The sequence below is a fragment of the Macrotis lagotis genome, chromosome 3 (assembly GCF_037893015.1).
Source record: "Macrotis lagotis isolate mMagLag1 chromosome 3, bilby.v1.9.chrom.fasta, whole genome shotgun sequence".
Taxonomy (NCBI): Eukaryota; Metazoa; Chordata; class Mammalia; order Peramelemorphia; family Peramelidae; genus Macrotis; species Macrotis lagotis.
The window spans coordinates 274,683,597-274,705,040 of NC_133660.1; the positions used below are offsets into that span (position 1 = coordinate 274,683,597).

At 52.9% G+C, this 21,444-nt stretch overlaps 1 protein-coding gene across 1 annotated transcript in view; it reads left to right on the forward strand.

The window, feature by feature from the left end:
* Positions 1–6,345: 6,345 nt before the first annotated feature.
* The window catches only part of MUC5AC (mucin 5AC, oligomeric mucus/gel-forming), a 42,988-nt gene continuing 27,889 nt past the window's right edge, over positions 6,346–21,444 (forward strand). The window contains 20 exon segments of the mRNA XM_074231622.1: positions 6,346–6,433; positions 8,716–8,781; positions 9,406–9,670; positions 10,192–10,306; positions 11,014–11,104; positions 11,460–11,569; positions 11,714–11,927; positions 12,043–12,168; positions 12,896–13,013; positions 13,548–13,686; positions 14,597–14,707; positions 15,163–15,232; positions 15,372–15,509; positions 15,597–15,761; positions 17,022–17,116; positions 18,285–18,411; positions 18,898–19,153; positions 19,351–19,403; positions 19,797–19,897; positions 20,997–21,148. Of these exon segments, the coding sequence (XP_074087723.1) occupies positions 6,346–6,433; positions 8,716–8,781; positions 9,406–9,670; positions 10,192–10,306; positions 11,014–11,104; positions 11,460–11,569; positions 11,714–11,927; positions 12,043–12,168; positions 12,896–13,013; positions 13,548–13,686; positions 14,597–14,707; positions 15,163–15,232; positions 15,372–15,509; positions 15,597–15,761; positions 17,022–17,116; positions 18,285–18,411; positions 18,898–19,153; positions 19,351–19,403; positions 19,797–19,897; positions 20,997–21,148 (2,600 nt within the window).

A 21,444-nucleotide genomic window follows, 5' to 3' on the forward strand; every position in this document is an offset into this window, starting at 1 on the left:
TTAAAAGAGGCAAATTTAGACTTAAGATCAGGAAAAAAACTGATCCAAACCCTAAAGCTGGCACTGTCCAAATATAGCGAGTGTGGACTCCCTCTTCCGGGTCTGAGTGGATGCTGTAAGGAACATCTGGCAGGGATATCTGGCAGGTCTGGGCTTCACTGGAGGCACAGGGCCAACATATGAAACCTGACCTCCTGATCCTCAGACCATTGTTCTGCCCTTTGCCCACTCTGCTTCCTAATTCCATGGTAACTTATTAACCTTGCCACCTTAGTCCATCCATTCAGGAGTCACAGGTCAGCTAGCCATAGTGTTGAGCATCTAGAGCTTGAAAAGGCTCCCTGAAGTCAGAACCCCTTCCTTGATCACAGTGCAAAAAGTGATAGCTCATGTTGTTGAAGCCTATCTAACCCAGATTCCCAAAGTTCCCTGGAGAAAGGGTGGGCTCTGTGGTCTAAGGCCCTGGGCTTGAATCTCAGATTTCCCCCTCTTTTCCTGGAAGTCAGACTCAGCCCCAGTAATTCTGGAATGTCACTGCTCAGTCTTGTTTGGCCTTGATCTCAGGCCCATTACACCACTTTCCAGTGATCTCCAGCCCCTGCAAGAACCTCCAATCCCTCCTTGCCCCACTTCACCCTTTCCCATCTCTGGTGAGATATGGTGTCTTCTGCCAGCAGAATGGGGCCCTTAGAAAACTGGAGCAGCTCTAATTCTGGACTTGTAGCCCTAGGGCTGTTGGCACATTTGTTCTATTATTTCAGCTATGTCCAACCCTCAGTGACCCTTTTTGAGGTTTTCTTGGCAGAGATTCTGGAGTCATTTGCCATTTTATTCTCTAGCTCATTTTACAGATGAGGGAACTGAGGCAAAGTCATACAACTAGGAAGTATCTGAAGCTGTATTTGAACTTAGGTCTTCATAACTCCAGGTCCAAAGGCACTTTATCCACTGTGGTGCCAACATGTAAGACCACCACCATCACCATGTACAGATGCATGTAAAAAATATATACATATATATGCAAATGTATATAGTGCATACAACATAGGTATCCACACAGCCATATCTAAGAAGCCAGGCCCAAGGAGAAGGGTGTGGTCCATAGGAATCCCTCAATTCAGGGTTTGTTTCCTTTTTTGTTAATTTTTCCATTTATTTGTCCATGGGCACGTGAGTGTTCCTGGGCCTCAGTTGCCCTGGGAGCACCCAGCAGACTCAGACCAGGGCAGGTCAGCCTCCAATGCTCTGATTCAGCAGTAACTTCTGGCATCCTAGACCCCCCAGAGCTGAATCGGGGGAAGAAGCCCCTGCTTGTGGGGTGGGAGGGTTGGAGCACCATGGGGCCCTGGCACAGGGCCTGACCCAGTCTTTCTGGCTCTGGTTTCTCCAACTGCTCATTATGTCCAGCCTCCTTCAGAGTCCCACTAGTGTCACCCTCCGCCAGCATTATGACCAGAAGCCACTGGTGGAGGATTGATGATGCCCTTCCACCCCAAGATGTCTTTGTTTTCCAACCAGAAAATTCTTGCCTCTTAACAGATATACCAGAATAAGTGATGGAGCCCTCGGAGCCCGGGGAAAGAGAATCACAGCAGTTTCTGGGACAATAATTAGTTATTCAATTAATCACCAAGAACTGATCTGTGCCAGGAAATAGGAATACAAAAATGAAGTCTTCCTGCTCATCCTGGAGTGGGGTGATGATCTGACCACAGGTAAGGAAAGAACAAACATCTGGAAGGCTGGGCTTCTTGGAGGAGGCATCACCTAAGCTGAGGCAGAAGAACAGGATCCTTTGAGGCAGAAATGTGGACTCCTCTGTGAAGTCTGGGAGGGGCCTCAGTGGCCATCAGCATCTATCTCTGCCTTGTGTTCTATCTCCAAGAGGGGTCTCTGCTGGACACTGCCCAGGGAGAGGGGAGGCAGCTCATTTTTCTGAGAGATATGATATGGTCCAGATGTCCGGAAGCTTTCCTGAGCAGCAGCTCCTGTTCTGCTCCCTGGCTCATGCCTCTCGCAGGTGACAGTCTGTCTCATTCCCCCTCCTCCCAAGTCTTCTCTTCTTCTCGGGTCCTGTAAACGAGCCTTGTGGGACATGGCCTCCTGATCATTGTCTTCCATGATATCCCTTCTCTGGAAACTCTTCAGGGTTTGCTAGAACTGAGTCTGCTCCTCCTTGGGTGACTAGATCAAGGCAAAGGACAATAGAACTGTTTCCTCCCAAGGGCTCTGTGGTTTCTCACTGCAGAACCATTCTGTATTAGATCCTCTGCATAGCATGGCCTCTGGTGGGCTTGCAGTCCCCTCCCCCTCCTCCATCTGTGGTCTGGCACACTGCCTTCTCCTTTGGGCATATGGGGCAGTTTCCTTTTTTGTCCAAGACTAAGACTTCCTATTGGTCCCTCTTCAGTTCCATCCCATTAGGTCCAGTTTGACAGACTGGCCCATCAAGATCTTTGTGGGTTACTCTCCCAGTCATCTCCAGTTTTAGCTCTGTTCCTCACATGGGGACATTCACAAATATGATGAACTGCCTTTATTTAGGAATTGATAAAATCACTTCCCAACCAGGGGCTGAGATCAGACCCTTAGCACTTCCTACTGGAGAGCTTTTCTTCCCACCACTGACTACTCTTTGACTGTGGCTGCTAAGCCAGGCTCAAATTCCCCCCAAGTGGATTGCCCTGTCCATCTTTTTCTGATGTTTTCACAAGAAGAATATTCATTTATTCATTGACAAATAATTTATTAAACACCTACTATGAATCAGTCACCTTGCTACTGTGGACAGAGACAAAAGCGAACCCTTCTGTAAGCTTTAGTAAATGTTTGGCTCCTATATGGGAAATCAATCAGGACACAAATGACCAAGCATTAATAAAGCACTTACTGTTTTCAAGGCAGCGGATGTAGGAAGAGAATAAAAAGAGAAAATAGAAGCAGTCCCTGCCCCATCAGAAGAGCTTCTGATGTAATGAGGAGATGGCATGCAAACATGGGGGGACATGGGGAAGGTAACCTCAGAGAGGAAGGCACTAGCAATTGGGGACCTGAAGGGCCTTCTGGGGAGGAAGGCTGGAGCTGAGCCTTGAAGGAGGCCAGAACGTGGAGGTGAAGAAGAGCATGGGGAGGGAGTGCCTGGAAATGAGCTGAGTCTTGACTGTTGCTTCTCTTTTCAACTGTTTGCTCACCATCCCTTTAGTCACACTTTGTCCACTTAGGAGGGAGCAGACACTTGGGGTTTTGGCACAATCCATTTTTCTCACCAACCAGGCTTTTGACAAGGGTTCATCTGGGAATGGTGTGTGTGTGTGTGGGGGGGTGTATGTGTGGAGTTAGACCTCATTGATGTGTCCCTGGTTGGCAAGATAGAAAAGTGGAAAGGCATTACTTTGGATAAATCCTTTCCTTACTATAATAGAGATTTGAATCCTGAATCACTGATCTTACCATGTGCTGAGCAAAGTCCTCTGGGGACCTCAGGATAGACCAGAAAGGACATCTTCTGGTTTAATGAATGTCAGGAAAAAACATGCAATTTCTCAGCCCCAGATTTTGAGACCTGTTGAATCAGAGGCTCAGGGACAGCCTCTGGCATCACTGGAATTGCCATTCCTTATGTCCCAGACCACAAGCAAAGGACCCTAAAAGGAAGATGGTTTCCCAGGGGGCCCAGAAAAGACCCTTCAGAGGAAAAGACTCATTCACTCATCTCTCAGAGACCTTTGGCTTTGGGACTGGAAGTCGCTCTGAGGATGATCGAGTTTGACATCTCTTGTATTGCTGAGGAAGCTGAAATCATCCAAGAAGAATTGGGCTTTGGTCAAAGTCTTGCAGAGAGTGCGTGGTGGAGCCAGGATGGGAACCCAGGTTTTCTGACTCCACGGTTATTTCTTTCTCCTTTGACCTTGGGCCACTCTCTGAACCTCCCCAAGGTCAGTCACCCTAGGTCTCCATGGCCCCTCCTCAAATGTTTGGTTGAAAACCTCTTGGCAATCTCGAGACTGGAGGACCCCTGCTCTTGGCAACCTGTGGACCGCCATGAAGGAGTCAAGCTTTCTTGGGCAGGCATCAGCCAAAGGGAAAGACGTTGTCTCAAGTAACAAGGGGGCGTTGCCTGGAGATTATCAGTGTTGCCCCAACTCTCCAGGGTTGTATCTACTCCCGTTCAACCCGGATCAAGCGGGCCCTGATAGTGACTCAGGGGCCAAGCCCCTGATCCCCATGGCATGGAGCCAGTGGGCCAGGGACACTTGGCAAGCCCCTTAGGTCTGTGTTGCACCCCTGCCAGGTAGCTCAACTGTGCAGCCTTGCAGTATTGAGTGCAGGGATAGAAAGGAGCCTCATGGGCCTCAAGTGGGGCCTAGACATGAGCTGAGCTATGGTCTCCTTTAGTTCCAAGAGCGTCTTCCCCCCATGTAGCCCATACCTCCATCTCCTGCACCTCTCCTGGTTCCCTGGGCAGGAAGTTGCTCTCCCTTGGAGTTGCTCCCCCATCAGAAATTCAGAGGGGCAGAAGAAGACCCCTCCCAGGATCCCTGGCAGGAGACATCCCAGGAAGCCTCTGGACCAGCATACCCTTGGCAACATCCCTCATAAAGACTCTCCAGAGCTGGAGAACTGAAGCCCTCCTAAGACAGCTAGTTATGGAGCCCTGGGAGGAAGGGTTCCCCATTATTCCATTGAAGAAAACCCCCCAAGTCTTCCCCTTATTCTCCTAACTCTCCACAGCCTGCATAGCTCTCATTCTGCCTGAGTCTAACAATGGCCTCCAATTCCTTCCACAGATCCTTATCTCCAGTCCTTTCTCCTGGCCAAGCTGCCCTCTTCAGGAAACTCAAATTTAGCCATTTCTTTCCTAATCTGTGGTGCCCAGAGTTGAGTCTGGTCCTCTAGAGGGAGTCTCCCTGGGAGTGTCCTTGGTCTTTGCTGCCTCTATGAATGCACCTTCTGATTCTATTCACTTCCGTAATAATCACTCCACTGATTTATCTTGAGTTTGTGGTCCACTACAGCCCCCAGATCCTCTTCTCCAGAACTATAGGGAGGATGTTTGGACTGAACCTCAGGTGAGAGCACATGTATCCCAGATTCCATTTGGTCCAAAATCAGAAAACTCATTGAAATAGGATGGACTACTTGGAGTGAAGGCAACGAGACAACAAAACCCCTTGACTTGGGTCAGAAAGCCACAGCTTTCACTCCTGCCCCATGGGGAAGTCTGGTCCCCCTCTGTGCCTCAGTGGTCTGGTGGACTTACTCTGCTGCCCTGGGCTAGTCCCTACTGACTGAGGTAAGATAGGTCATGTTATATAGGAATTCTCCCCCACTCCCACCCTCACCCCTACTGTGGAATGTGAGCTCTCTAGGGTCAAGAGAAGCCTATATCATCTTGGTATCCCTAGGTCTCAGCTCAGGGCCTGGCATCCAGAGGTGCCAGCTAAGTCTGTTTGTCCTCAAGGGATAGATAGCATGGAACCAGAGCAGACTGCCCAGGAATGAATGACTCAAGGGAGAGTTTGGGGGGATGGGAGGGGGAGCTGACTGAAGGCAGGGCTGCTTGGCTAACAGGAGGGTGGCTGGACTGGGGGGCTGGACTGTGACAGCTCCTAGAGGAGCAGCCTTGGCCAGGTGCCAAGCCTTTGTTTCCCTGATCATGGTGCTCACTACCACTTGGAGCCTCTTTCCTTGGCCTGATTCAAGGACAGACCAATTGAAGGCTTTATCTTTTTTTGTGGCTGGGCCTGTAGACACCCCAAACCAAGAATGGAGAGAGAGGAGCAGGAGTTGGGGTGGCCCAGTGAGGACAGATGGGCCCAGGGCTTACAGACTCCCTGCCAGGCCCTTGTCTTTCCTTGGGGCTGAGGTGTTGAAGGCAAGACCCTTTGCTGGAGAGTGGAAGGCGTTGCTGCCCCTTCTGAGGTCTCTCAGGCTTGCACTGGAGCAGTCAGCCACTGGGGTAACCCCCAGGCCCCCCAAGGCTGGTGCTTGGGTGTAGCCAGAATTGTTTCCAGGAGCTGAAGGGCCAGGGTGAGGGATTGGATGAGAGATGCTCCACCTGGGGGGAGTGAGGGAAGGGAAAATGGAGGGGGGAGCCCTTTCAGTCAGCTTTGGACCCTCCTCCCAGTATGCAAACATGCCTGGACACCCCCCTGCACCCCCCCCCAGCATCCACTGTTTGCTGGAGGGAGGGGCAGAGGGGCAGGCCCCACCTTCTCCTTGCCCTCCCAGTCCACGTGAACTGGGCTCAAGCCAGCAGGTGCTCCTGGGCCTACATAAGGTTCTTCCTGGGGCAGCCTCTGTTGCAGAGGCCAGTCCTTCTCACGGTGGTGGAGCTCAGCCACCATGGGTGCTGGCAGGTGGCAAGCTCTGCCCCTCTGGGCCCTCCTCCTGCTTGCCACCTCCTCCTCCGGGCAGCAGCATCCACAGACAGGTAGGGCTCTCCCCACCTGGGGCATCTCCTCCTGAGCCACCATTCACACAACCTTGAGGGATGTGGCTCCTTTGGGAGGTAGGCCAGTCCTCCACCCAGGTGATCCTTGTCAGTGCTCTCATGGTCTGGAGGTCCCGTGGCAAGCCTGGGTCCCAGAGCTGGGCGTGCCAAGCCTCCCAGGTCTCCTCAGATGACCTCAGGGACATGGCAGGCTGCTCCCGTCAGGATGGGGAGTATAGAGGATTGAGATGAGAAGCAGATGGAAGCCCCTCATTCCTCCACCCCAGCCAGAACTCTGCTCCATCCTGATGGTTGTGGGTAGGAACCAGGCCCCTGGAAAGTGGAAAGGTGGACCATCTAAGTCCCCTGATCCTTCTACTCCATTGATTGCATCTGTCCCTGGGAAGGGTCCAAGGCACCCAGATATTGGAGTCAGAAGGGGCCCTCCTGCCTCAGCTGAGCAGGCTCTTGTGCCACCTGTGTGACCGCCTGTGTGTGTGTGTATGTGTGTGTGTAGCCTTTCCCATCAGATGCAGACCCAGATCAGGGAGCTTTGGAGGTGGTGCAGCAGGTCAGACTTTGGGGGTCATGTCCCCCATCCCATCAGTGGCCCCTTCATGCCCTAGCCTAGGGACCTTCCTCCCTGGACTTGTTCTAGCCCAGTCCCCAGCCCTCTCCTCTCTGTCCAGCCCAGGGGACACCTGGCCAATCTAACTCATCCATCTCAGCTTGGTCACAACCCCAGCTTTCTCTGCTCTGGATGGAGACTCCAACCTCCCAGACTAAGCCCAAGGGAATGGTCCTCCCCAGCCTTGGGACACCAGAACTGCTCTGGCAATGACTGCCAACAGGCTGGAATGCTGGGCATTGCTCCTTACTGTCCCTCCTTTGGGACCTCAGCATCCTTTCATGGACTAGTTGGTAGGGTTTGGGGGGGTCATTCCTGGTCCAGGCACTGCCTCCCCTCCTGGATCAGAATCAGTCCTGACTCCAGGTCTGTACTAACCTCCTACCACTCCTGGAAAGGGGTGGCTAAGTGCCTCCTCTTCCCCAGGGCCCAGGTGGCAAATGTCCCAGACAGGTTTCTTAGCCTGGTCAGAAATGCGGTGGGACTGGGTCAATGAGACAGAAGGAGAAAGGCAGGGAGGGGCTCACACATCTGCTTGCTCTCATTCTCACAAGGTCAAAAGACCCCAGGGAGGCAAGGCTCAGTTTTTCCTTGTGAAACCAAGAAGGGGTTCTTGGCCTGGTGGGAGAAGGCCAGGGGCAGGAGCAGTGAAGTGAGGGTGAAGCTGCAGAATCATACTGTCCTAGCCTGGGAAGGTGGTGAGCTCCCCGTCTTTGGAGGGATTACCAGGCAAAGATTAGAAGATCTCCAGGAAGTAAGAGGATGTGGGATCTACAGCATTCTGGCTCACTTTCCATCTCGGAAAAATAGCAGGTTGCCCATGATGATTTGATTCTATAAAGTCCCCCACAGAGCTCTTGGAGTTGCCTGGGTTTCCCTGCATGTTGGGGAGTAGGCCCAGAGCCCCAGGACCCAAGAAGGTCAGAGGTCAGCCTGTGGAGCTTCCACTCTTCAGGTAGCCCATGGCACACCACCTCTCCATGGCTACTTTGGTGCTCCAGGGACCAGTCCATGGTGCTGCAGTGGCATCATGGCAGACTGGGGAGGGTGGTACTAAGCACTTGACAAATAGCTTCGCATCTGGTCTCCCTCTAAGGAAGGACTAGAACATAGAAGAGAGCCAGAGCTGGGAGAATATAAACCTAGAACAGAGAATGTCAGAGCTGAGAAGGACCTTAGAACAAAGAATCTAGGGAGGAGAAGGCCATCCAGGGGCATGTGGGCATCTAGCTCTACATCAGTCCTTGGTGGAGGCCCATGAGAGTCAGGATCCTGGCTCACGTGTTTCTAGGCTCTCGTTTTTCACAGAGCCAGGGCTCATGCCCTTTGAAGGAGCAGTGAGAAGGCTGGACAGGTCAGGCTTGCAGAGTGGCCTCTGCCCTCTTGGAGAGGGTCCTCACTGCATACTTGCGGCATGTGTTCTGGCTTGGGGGGAGGTAGTTATCTAGGCTATCCAGGCAGAGTTGGAGATGGGCTAGGAGGAGGGGGTAAAACCCAATCTTTATGACACATGTAATCTTGGCCAAATCACTCATGTCTTGGGTCAGTTTCCCCTCCAGAAGATGAGGGCATGAACTCCCAAGGACCCTCTGACTCTCTTTCCCCTCCCCCTGGAAACCCATTGAAGGAAAGTCCTCACCTCTTTGGGCTCTAGGGCAGGCTCAGTATGACACATCTGGAGTTCTGATTGACCCCCAGGCTGCTCTTCAGGAGCAGGATGGTGAATGACTGGGGGATCTCAACAGGCCATGTCCAGTGTCTGGCCCTGAAGACCCCCTCTCCTATCTCCACTGCTTGCTGCCTGGAGGAATGGGGGTTAAGGGAGGCCAGGAGGGAGGCAGTGGGGTCTCAGCTGTGTCATCTGGGAATGCCAGCTGACAGCTCCCCCAGAGATGCCTTCAGGGCCATCAGCTTGGCTGGACCCCTTTGCAGAGATAGCAAATTCAGGTCAACAAGTGTCCAGGATGAGTTGAGGGGGCCTGGGGAGACCCGATGACTGCCAGAGATGTCAGTAGAAGGTCCAGCTGTGTGGGAGTCACATGACAGGTGTGTGTGATGTATGGTGTGTGTGCCTGTGCACACAGGAGCCCATGGGGGCACCCAGGCAGACAGGAGTTCTCTCTCCCCAGCTTTCTCAAGTGGCCTGCACCAGATGACCACCATGCCACCTATAAAGGGTGAGTGGGGCCCTAGGGACAGGGTGGCTCACAAGGGTGGCTGAGGGTCCAGTTGGTGGGCTGGTCCTGGGTGTGGGCTAGACCCAGGGTGATGCAGGACAGATAAGGAGTGGGCAGTCAAGCATCTGGGCAGGGCCAGGGCCTCATGGTCTGTGTGGCCCCCACAGCTTACAACCATTCACACAATGGCCGAGTATGCAGTACGTGGGGTGATTTTCACTACAAGACTTTCGATGGAGACATCTTCCACTTTCCCGGCGTCTGCAACTACATCTTCTCCTCCCACTGCAAGTCGGCCTATGAAGACTTCAACATCCAGATCCGGCGCTCTGTGGGACCCAACGCCACCACAGCTGTGAACCACATCACCCTGAAGCTTGATGGCACTGTGGTGGAAATGAGCCCGGATGCCATTTTGGTCAATGGCAAACCGTGAGTGGTTGCCCATCTGGGGTGCTGTCTTATGACTCATGGGTGGAGACCAGGCTCCAACCTACCCTGAGAGCCCTGTGACTTTGGGCAAGCCCCTTGTCCCCCCAGCCTTGGCCTCTGGTTAGATCAGATGACCTTTAGGCTCATATACTCTTTCCCCTCTCTTGGCCTGTTTCCTCCTCTGTAAAAAACCAAGGTTAGGTTAGATGATCTCTAAGTCTTGGTCTACTCCCTGTAAAGGCAAATGAGGTTGGGGAGGGGGCAGATGCAGAGGAAGAGTTGATACCCACGATTTCCTGTAGGAGTGAAGGCTTTGTCTGCCCTGACTATGGGTCTGGGTTCAGGCAGCTCTTGCTGGCAGAGAGGCCCCTCCCCAGGACAGCTCCTGAAGAGGCTTCGACAGGGCTGCTTCTCCCTGGGAGTCTAATCCTTCCCCACCCCCTGCCCCCTATCCCCTGCCCCATGCTCCCTGCCCCCTGCCTCCTGCTCTCTGCCTCCTGTAGCTGATGGTTTCTCGACAGGGTTCGGCTGCCTTTCAGCCAAGCAGGTATCCTGGTGGAGAAGAGTAGCACCTACGTGAAAATCATAGCCAAGCTGGGCCTGGTGTTCATGTGGAATCAAGATGACGGGCTCCTGGTAAGGGCTACTCTGCTGGTCCCAAGACCCCTCCTCACAGGGGTGCCCCTTATCTTCCTCCACTACCTCCCCATTCAGTTTAGTGAAGGGCTGTTCCCCAGAAAGGGCAGGAATGCTTCCCTTGGGAATGTGTAGGGACATGAGATGAGCTGGGATGCTCAAAGAAGGGCTCCTCTGTTTTGGGGAAGGGTCTGCCCTGGGAGGACATGTTGGAGGCCCTGGGGAGGCTAAACCTGGAAAAGAGAAGACTAGGGCAGGCATGGAGAGAGATTATCCTTACATTGCTTGGTCTCACTGGGTAGAACCATGGCCAGGCTGAAAAGGGCCCAAGAAGCCTAGATTGGACCTGTAGAGGCAGACTCTTCAGGTACAGAGAGCTAGCTGTCTCTGAAGTTGGGGGGGGGGCGCTGCCTGAGTGGGGTGGTGGTGGGAAGCTCTCCTTAGGAGGCTTTCCCATGGAGGGGCAGGTGCCCACCTGTCAGGGAGAGTGGGGAGGGCATTGAGTATGAGAGGCATTCTCAGGTCAGGACCAGAGACAGAGCCCAGGCTCTGGTCCTCCCTGAGGAAGTCTAGTCCCAGCCCTTTGGTCAGCCTCCACTCTCTCTTCCCACCCTGGGCCGCGGGCCTCTCTGGCTTCCTCTCTGAGGCAGGACCAAGGCAGGATGCCTGTCAGCCTCAACCACATCCTCCTACTCCCTTTGTTGTAGCTGGAACTAGATGCCAAGTATGCCAATCAGACCTGTGGCCTTTGCGGGGACTTCAACGGCATTCCCACCTACAATGAGTTCTTTTCCAACAGTAAGAGAGTCTCTGGCCCCAAGGCCTCTGTCACAGGGAGGACTGGGAAGGAAGGGGCTGCATCTTTGCTCCAAAAAAGCAGGGCGAGAAGGACCATCCCAAGCTAACACCCAGCCATGTATATGGGTCTGGGTCTGGGTATGGGGGTGAGTGTGTGCGATCCCACCTGAGAAATGGGCAGACAGGGCCCAGTGTCCTGGCCTGCTGAGCATCTCATAGGTGCCTTATGTGGCCTGGAGAACATTATAGGTGATGGCTATTTTGTCTGGGGGATTGGCCTGGGTGGCCAGTACCTCAGCATTGCTCAGAACACTCCTTGCAGAAATTGAAGCTGAGCTTTGTTTTCTTCTCGCAGATGTCAAACTAACAGCATACCAGTATGGGACCATGCAGAAGATGGATGGGCCCACGGAACAATGCCAGGACCCCTTGCCCACAGTCAGGAACAACTGTACAGCAGCCTTTGTAAGCACCATACCCACCCTCTGGGGCCTGCCTGGCTCCTGTGGGTCAGATGAGGGAGGGGGGGGCCACAAGATGGGACTGACTGATGAACAGAGCAGCAAAGGATGGGGCTCTCACCAGGGGGGTGGACTTCCTGTTCCCCAGGATATCTGTGAGAAAGTCCTCAACAGCGCCCCCTTCTTCGCCTGCCATGCCCTGGTAGATGTCAGCAGCTACGTGGAGGCCTGCCGACAGGACTTGTGCCTCTGCCAGGAAGCGCACCAAGCCTCCTGTGTCTGTAGCACCTTTGCGGAGTATTCCCGTCAGTGTGCCCATGCCGGTGGGCTGCCCACCAACTGGAGGGCCCCAGACTTGTGCCGTGAGTATCTCTCCCCCCGGCCCTGGGGTCCCAAGGTCTCATGCTTAACTGTTCCTGCCCCTCAGGAAGAGGGGTCAGCTGAGAAACTTCTGACTCTTTCTCCATCTTGCTCCAGCCAAGACCTGCCAATGGAATATGCAATACCATGAATGTGGCTCCCCTTGCATGGACACATGCTCCAATCCTGAGCAGTCACCGATCTGTGAAGAACATTGTATGGATGGCTGCTTCTGCCCCCAAGGTGAGGCCCACCCCGAGGACACCAGCGAAGCCCTCTGTTTCCTGCACCCAGCAAGGTCTGGGGCTGCTCCACAGTGTCTTGGCAAGAACCAGAGTTGGCTGTGGTCTGTGGGGTCCTTTGCTCAGGCCAGGCCCCAGGAGAGTAATGCCTCTTCAGGAAGAAGCTGAAGTTGGACCCTCTCCTGACCACTGTTTGGGCAGTTTTTGCTTGGAGACCTCCAAGATGGGAGCCCACCACCTCCTGAGGCAGTCCATCCTATGCTGGGAGAGCTCTGTTTGTGGGGAAATTTTCCCTGATGTTTGATTCATTTTACCTTTGTTTAGGAGTGAGATCCTGAAAGAGTCAGAGACACTAAGAGAGAGACAAGGAGACATACAGAGACAGGGATATGCAGACATGGGCACAGACATAGACATGGAGATAGAGAGAGACAGAGAGAACACCTTGATCCAGGGCTTGATACAGAGTGTTAGTCACCTTCCTGATGGCCTACTCTGGATGGGTCAGTGGTTGCACTGAATTGAATCCAAGGATGGATGCTGTGGGAACCTGGCCTCGTGTAGAGGACAGGGTGATGGAGGTTGGCTGGATGTGTTTGGGTCCATTAGGAACCAAGTGGCCTGGCCTGATGCCAGCTCCAGACACTGGCCCAGGAAGAGTGGAAGCCAGAGGGCCAGGCAGCAGGGTCCAAGGGTTCCCAAAACATCACTCTCTTGGATGTTTTTAGGAACCATCTTTGACGACATCAGTGACCAAGGCTGTGTCCCGGTGAATGAATGCTTCTGTACATACAATGGACAATCTTATGCCCCTGGAACTTTCTACTCCACTGATTGCACCAAATGGTGAGGGAATGAATGCATCCCATGGCCACACCAGAGTTCACTAAAGTGGAAGTTGAGCCTCAAGTTCAAACCCCACTACAGACGCTGACCAGCCATGTAACCATAGTCTCAGTATCTCCTTGGATTCAGAGATAATAGGGCCTCCAAGGCATTTAGCTCAGCCCCATCCTTTGACAAAGGGGACCACTAGAGTCAAGCTTCAACCTGGGGCCCTTTGATCCATGCCCCTGTCTTGTCTCTGCTTCCCCATCTATCAAATGAGCACCTTGAAGGACCCTGGAGATGAACATGCTCAGTGAACTTTTGAGTGCCTTGGACCTGGAAGGTGGGACTGTTTCCTAGTCCCCCATCCTTGTTGGGATCACTGCGACCCATGGCAAGTTCTCAGAAGTTCCAAGGCTGTGACTTTCAGGCTGCTTGACTCCTCACAGAAGGTCCTGGGGGGGGGAGGGGATTGGCCTCTTGTGGGGAGCTGGCAAGGGTGCCTCTCCTCAGGATGCATTGGGATCCTGAAAATCTCTCTTGTCTTTTTAGCACCTGCTCTGGAGGCCAGTGGAACTGCCAGGATCTCCCTTGCCCGGGCACCTGCTCTGTGACTGGTGGCTCTCACTTCTCCACCTTTGATGAGAAGCATTACACAGTCCATGGGGACTGCAACTATGTTCTGGTCAAGGTAAATGCCCTTGGGGGTAGACACCAGGAGCGTCAGGGCATGGAGGAAGTACCCTTGGCCCAAACCAGAGGGCCTGGCAGGAAAGTGCTGGGTAGAGCTTGAGGCACTGCAGAAATGTGGGCTCTTGTAGTTGGATGAATCCCTTCATCTCTCTGAGTCTCAGTTTCCTCACTAGCATAATGAAGGACTCAGACTGGTTTCTAGAACTATCTCACATCCTGGGCTTCTGTAAGGGAGTGGCATTAGGAAAGATGGTCAGCTTGTCAAAAATGATAATGACAATGAACTGGGAGGACTAGTTAAAATGTGGGGCAACTAAGTCAGGGTCCCCAAAGATCTGAGCAAGCTCCAGCCTGGGCTGAAATGTGGAAAGGTGAAATCCACTAGGGAGAAATGTAAAGTCTGACATTTGGGTTCAAGTAATCAGTCCCACAAGATCTAGGTAGCCAGTATCTGAGGAGCATCTTGGACAATAGTGAATCCTTTGAGCTTCACCTTGACACCCAACCTGGGACAAACTCAAAGGAAGGGTCCCACAATGCATGGGCAGCTTGCACTTCCCCCCTCTATGGTGCTCTTCCTTGGGAGGCAGTCAGGCAAGCTTCCTTAAGCCCACATTGGCTATTCCCAAGAATAGCTCTTTTCTCCTGCAACTTTGGTCTTAGGCAAGTTGAAGTCCATTTTGTCTAAGGTGTAAGAGTTGGGTCAAGCAACATTGGAGGACCTGGGATGGTTTCTGCTCAGAAACCTCATAAAGTGGTGCTGATGTGGGGCATGAGGCATCCCCTGGGGTTAGCTGGGGTTGGGAAAGTGAGACTCAGAGGCTAGCCAGGAGGGTCAGCTTTGTTGCTCAGGGCTTGAGTCCAGAAAGGTTTTCATGGGCTGTTCTGGGGACCTTTCCATCCTGCAGCCCTGTGATGACAAGGCCTTTACCGTTGTGACGGAGCTACGCAAGTGTGGATTGACTGACAGTGAGACCTGTCTCAAGAGTGTGTCCCTCAGTGTTGGTAATGGACAGACAGTAAGTGCACCCCAAGTCTAGGAGAGATGAGGGGGGAGGATGAGGAAGGAAGTGTGGGTGCACCTACTCTGGGGAAGATGAGGGGAAAGGATGATGAGGGAGACACTCCTATTCTAGAGAAGGCAAGGAGGAAGGAGGTGCAGATGCACCTAGTCTGGAGGAGTGAGTCCCCCAAGCCGGCTCTCCTCTTTAACCTTCATTCCTACAGCATTGATTGCCTGAAGGTTAACTACTCCTGCCATGATCCATTTAATTAGTCAACCATCAGCATTTCTTAATCCAACCAATGTGCTGAGAGGTTGACTGGCAGGTCCCTGGAGAGAGAGGGTTCTTGTGATCTGGGGAGGTATCCATCTGAAGGGATCTATCAGAACCCCATGCAGAGGACCAAATGTCTGCCTGTGGACCTCATGGTCAGCCCTCAGCACCGCATCCCTGCTTCCTCTCCTGCCCAGGTGATTGTGGTCAAGTCCACTGGGGAGGTGTTTGTGAACTGGATTTATACCCAGCTGCCTGTCTCAGCAGGTGAGTAAGGTTTCCTTCTCTGAGCTGTCTTGGCAGCTTCTCAGGAGACCCACCCATGACTGTCATGGCATAGGAGAACGTGGGCTGGGTGGTAGGTGAGGAGACTTTCCTCCATTTCAATCATGTTCTCTGTCCACAGGCAATGTCACCCTCTTCAGGCCTTCCTCCTCCTTCATCATTGCTCAGACTAACCTAGGTCTCCAGCTGACCATCCAACTCAGCCCCACCATGCAAGTTTTTGTAAGACTGGATCCATCGCTGCGGGGGCAGACCTGCGGTAGGTGGAGGGCCCTCTCCTCTGAATCCTTCTGGTTGCTCTGGCAGATGGATGGCCTCATGCTCACTAGATAGCTGCTTCCTTCAGGTCTCTGTGGGAATTTCAACAATATCCAGTCCGATGACTTCAAGACCAGGAGTGGAGTGGTGGAAGGTACAGCTGCTGCCTTTATCAACACCTACAAGACGCAAGCTGACTGTCCCAACATCAAGAATCACTTTGAGGACCCATGCATGCTCAGTGTGGAGAATGGTAAGTGGAGGGTGGGAGGAACTCACAGACCTCACACTGAAGAGCAGGTGGGGAATGGGCAAAATTGGGAGCTGCCAGGTCAGGAAAGACCCCTTCTCAATGTGGGTTGGCACATTCTTGATGAGGGCCCGTCATTGCCTTGCCCTGCATGAGTCAGAGGAAGGGCTTGAGCCTGCCTCTTCCTGGCACCAACATCAGTCTTCTGTCCTTATACTAGACTGCTTCTCCATGAAATAAATTAATTTCTGAAAAGCTACCAAGCTATCCTTCATCCCCACATTGAGGCCTGGGGGAGGGTGGGGGCCGGTGATTTCACTAAGCCACCAACTCTCAGGACAAGTGAGGTCCAAGTTCCTCCTTATCACCTCTCTGGAAAGGAGTGTACTGAGGCAGCCCAACGAGGGAAGAGACTGAATTAGGGCTACATGGTGAGGCAATGGGGAATTGGAACAAGAGCCCAGCCCAGAGCCTTTTCTTTTACACCACTGCCCTTTGGTTTAGTTGGTTTGTAAGGCTGGGGTCCTAAACGATGAGCATGTGATGTACACATCTGAATCTCCCTGAGCTTAGCATGTGCACATAAAATTGAGAGGGCTGGGTCAAGAAAGTGTCCAGGGTCCAGGAACAAAGATCTCTTTAAAAATTCCAAAAATCAAGTCGGGAGAAAGGTATGCCTTATACTTGGGTTAAAGTATTTAATTCCACAAATATAAGACTAGGAATGAATAAGTAGATGACAGCTCAGCTGAAAGAGATCTGGGGGACAGTAGACCACAATTCACCCTCTTGGGCTGTGCCTGAGGAGTAGAGCTTAGTCTAATTGGGAGGTGGCAGACCCTCTGTCCTCTGCCTGGACTGGACCCTAGATTTTGTACACAAGTGTAAGGATTAGCACTTCTGATACCAAGTTTGTGAATCTCAAGGAATCTTTATGCTTAATCTTTGGTCACATCAGCCCCCTCATCTGAAGGTCTGTATCCAGCTCTATGGACTGCCCAGTGATGGGCTGGACAAAGACTGGGAGTGACCATGGTGTGGAAGGATTTCCCCCAGGACAAAGGGGGAAGCCATAAGATGATGTCAGAATAGATTGCCCAAGTGGTAAAGGTGGCCCAGCATGGAAAGAGTTTCCTTGGAGGGGTCTCACTTGAGTCCATGGGGAGGACAATAAGAAGGCTGCCTGAGAAATCCAGGATAGATCCAGGATAGAAGTTTGCAGGGGCTCGGAAATCAAAAGTCCCCTGTCCTTTTTATCTGCAGAGAAGTATGCACAGCACTGGTGTGGCCTGCTCACTGACCCACAGGGACCATTTGCTCAGTGTCATTCAGTGGTCCGCCCAGCTCTACACTATTCGGTAACTACCTGCCAGTCATTGATGGGCAAAGTCCTGTGCTAGGGCGGGGGGGGGCATGGGCATAAGGAGAGCAGCCAAAACCCCTCATGTCCTCCCCAACCCCTTGAAAAGCTCCTTGACTTTCACCAAAGCTCAGTGAGGGAAGGGCTTTGGATCCTTTCAGACTCCATCACATCTGAGGACATGATGGGCAAGACTAGTACCCATCAGAGGTAAAGGGATCTAGAGAGGTCCAAGGACCTAGGGCTATCAAGTATTTAAGCTGAGTCTTCAGATCTCAAACTCAGAACTTCCCATTGGATCAGATGGCAATGATGCAGAGACAAAGTACCAGAGAGCAGGCCAGCGCGCTGTGGGATGGGTCCCCCTTATGTGCGTTCCTGAATGTCCACTTGGTGTGCATTTAGGGTCAGAGTCAATGGAGTCTCTCCAAACTGAGCCTGATGTCTCTCCTAGGGGATCAGATTTCTCGACTATGTCTAAGGAGCCATTCAAGGTCCCTCCACCCTCCTCTCCCTATCTTAGTTCCAGCTGTATAACCTATCCCTGTCCCTGGTCCTGATCTTCTCTCTCTGCCTCTGTCCCTGGTCCTGATCCTGGTCCTGATCCTGCTCTTGGCCCTGGTTTGGCCGTAGTTCTAGTCCTAGACTTGTCCTTGTCCCTGCGCTGTCCCTGGTCCTGGTCCCAGTCTGGTCCTGACTCTGACCCTGGCCCTAGTCTGGTTCCTGTGTCTGTGTCCGTGACTGTCCCTGGTCCCGATCCCAGTCTGGTCCTGACTCTGACCCTGGCCCTAGTCTGGTTCCTGTGTCTGTGTCCGTGACTGTCCTGGTCCTGGTCCCAGCCCAGGTGCCTGCCCTATACCTGAAACCTGACCCTGGAACCCTCTCATGGTCTCTTAGAGCTGATAATAAGGAATCAAAGTTTAGAATCAAATCAATTGAAAGCCCCCAACTGTGAGTGGTTAAGAGTGACCTTTTTCATTCAACCTCGAAATGAACTCCTTTTGCCTGCAATCTTGGAGTGGCTCCTGGTCCAGTCTCAGGTCTCTGGGTGCCTGTGGGGAGAGACTTTGGCCTGAAGGATTCCTGGGGTCACACAGGGCAGAATTTTCATCCCCAAGAACAGCCTGAGGGGCTCCGGAGGTCACTGAGGTCTTTTTTGCCCCCAGAACTGCATGTTTGATGTGTGCAATTGTGAGAAGAGCGAGGACTGTCTGTGCGCGGCTCTATCTTCCTATGTGCAAGACTGTGCTGCCCAGGGCGTGCTGCTGGGTGACTGGAGGACTGGGGTCTGCAGTAAGTGAGCAGGGGACTTGACTCAGGCAACACAGAGAGGGAATGATGGAGGGGAGGGGGGCAGTCCTGTGTTGGAGATGCTGATGAAACTGAGGTAGACAAAAATGCAGTGATTTGTCCAAAGTAAAATAGCTAGTTTGTGTCTGAGATTGGATTTAGATTCAGGTCCTCCTGACTCCATGCCCACTGCCCCTACATGAGAATAGTCAGTGAGGCCAGAGGACTGGAAGGGAGGGGCAGTGGTCTTTGATCCTACCAGCACACCACTCATATTCTTTTTTTTGTTTTTATTTATTTATTTTTTGGCAAATCAATGGGATTAAGTGGCTTGCCCAAGGCCACACAGCTAGGTAATTATTAAGTGTCTGAGGCCGGATTTGAACTCAGGTACTCCTGACTCCAGGGCCAGTGCTCTATCCACTGTGCCACCTAGCCACCCCACACCACCCATATTCTGACTGCCTTTGGTGCCTTCATTATTTACAGCGAAGCCTACGACCTCATGCCCCAAGACCCTGACGTACCGCTACAACATCACCACTTGCCAGCCCACCTGCCGCTCACTTAGTGAGCCTGATGTCACCTGCAGTATCAAGTTTGTGCCTGTGGAGGGCTGTGTCTGCCCAGAAGGCACCTTTATGAATGATGCTGGCAAATGTGTGCCCGCAACCAGTTGCCCCTGTTACTACCAAGGAACTCCTCTTCCCAATGGAGAGTCTATCCATGACAATGGGGCCATATGGTAAGGACATCCTCCTCCCCTCCCCTCCCCTCCCGGGACCATCCTCTGTCTGAAGCAGCCTTCTCACCCTCTCCTAAGACTGGCCCCTCCACCATCCTCTCAGGACTATCTCTCTCCCCCTCCTCCCCTTCCCCCGACCTGTAGTCGGGGGAGAGGGGAGGCCCCAGAGAAGGCTTAGCTGGCTTCTTCCTTTCCAGCACCTGTACCCAGGGCAGACTGGACTGCATCGGAGGCCATCCTCCGAAGCCAGGTAAACCTCCCTACTGCTAGGGATTTCTCTTCAAGTGAGCAAGCTGCCAGAGGGATCAAGAACAGTGGGCACCCATCAGGAAGCGGCTTTGATTAGGGGTCTGGGTTGAACTGGAAGGGGCCCTAGAACCCACTGAGGGTCATCTCATTTAAGAGAGGAGGAGGAGCCTGAGGCTCAGCTGGGGAAGGGACTCCACTAAGATCACCTAACTCATCAGGGGTGGGACATCCCCCCTTCCCGCAGTGGGCTGGTGACCTTTGTACATCTGTTCCCTTAGTGCATTTTGATCTGTCTGCCTGGGTACAAACTAAGGTGAGATCTTGGAGCACAGAACAGGGTTCCTCACATGGTTCCCAGACCTGCTCACAGTTCCCCTTCCCCCTTCTCTTCCAGCCTGTGCTGCCCCAATGGTCTACTTTGACTGCAGCAAGGCCTTGCCAGGAGCAACCGGAGCTGAGTGTCAAAAAAGCTGCCAAACCCTGGACATGACCTGTGTGAGTGTCCCATGATACCCAGTCACCCCTCCCCCTTCTACAGAGTGCACAGCCCCCATGGCCATCCCAGGAAGGAGACCTATGTCCCCCGCCCTGCTACACCAATACCTAGTATATGCAGACAGGAGGGAGAAGTAGGATCAGGATGGCAGAAAGAAAGTTTGTGCCCTTGCCCATGGGCACAAGCATGTTCACATCTCACACGCCCCTTCATAAGACCTGCCTGGTCACAAGGCCAGCCCCAACCCCCTTCTCAGTCCTTGCCTGCTTTGGACAGGCCTGGCACACCTCATCATGACAGTACCATGAATGAGGTGGGCAGACAGAGAGCTGATCTTTCTCTCCCTACCTTCTCTCCATTTGTGCTACTGGCCACTTCTCCCCCTGTGGTAGCCAAGCCACTCAGAAAGCCTCGGAGTAGCCCAGAGGACAAAGCTCAGACTCCTATCTGCAGAACTCACAGTGGCTCCCATGTACTCCTGACAGCTGCTAGGCTCGTCATCATGTACTGGGAGGGGAAGCCCCTGAGATTTAGTGCCTGGGTCTCTGGCTCCAAAGGCAGCTGGGTCCTTTCTACCTCCTCTTGTTCTCACCTTTAGCTTACATTGCTCCTTGCCATCTGGCTCAGCAGTATACTATCTCATGGGGAAGCTGGGTGGAGCAGTGGGGAGAGCAATGGCCCTGGAGTCAGGAGGAGGGAAGTTTGAATCCAACCTCAGACACTTGATACTTACTAGCTTGTGACCTTGGGCAAGTCACTTGCAAGTCACTTCACCCCGATTGCCTCACATCCAGGCCTTTCTCTTGTCCTGATCCGTATCTGGTCACTGGACCCAGCTGGTCCTGGAGGAAAAAGTGAAGCTGGTGGCTTAGCACAGTCCTTCCTTCCTCCCTCCAATCCAAGTCATGTCATAGCATCACCTCCCTGGTGTCATCATCTTCTTCCAGAATGAAGGACAAATATCCCTAACAGTCTGTCTACCTGGCTGCCTGTTGGCTGTTTGCCTGTCCATCTGCCTGCCTGCTTGCCAGGCGCCACACCTGCCTCCCAGCTGCCTCTGTTAGGCCTTTAATGTGAGTCTTCTCTCTCCCACCATAGTACAGCAGTCAATGTGTCTCTGGTTGCGTGTGCCCAGATGGGCTGGTGTCTGATGGAGAAGGAGGCTGCATCCATGAGGATCAGTGCCCATGTGTCCACAATGAGGCCAACTACAAGGCTGGGGAGACCATTCAGGTGGAGTGCAACACCTGGTAGGTGCCCTCAGTTGCTATGGACCTTGGCTTCATCTTCTGGAAGGCTTTCTGGGCAGGGAATTCAAAGCAAGAGTCAGGGAAGAGCAGTGGAGGGCAGCTAGGTGATGCATGGACAGAGCACTGGCCATGGAGTCAGGAGGACCTGAGTTCAAATATGATGTCAGATAACAATTAATCTAGTTGTGTGGCCTTGGGCAAGTCACCCCATTGCCTTACCAAGAAAAAGTCAGGGAAGGTTTTCCCTGGAGGAGAGATGGAGCCAGATTTCCAACTCACATCTTTCAGGACTTTCT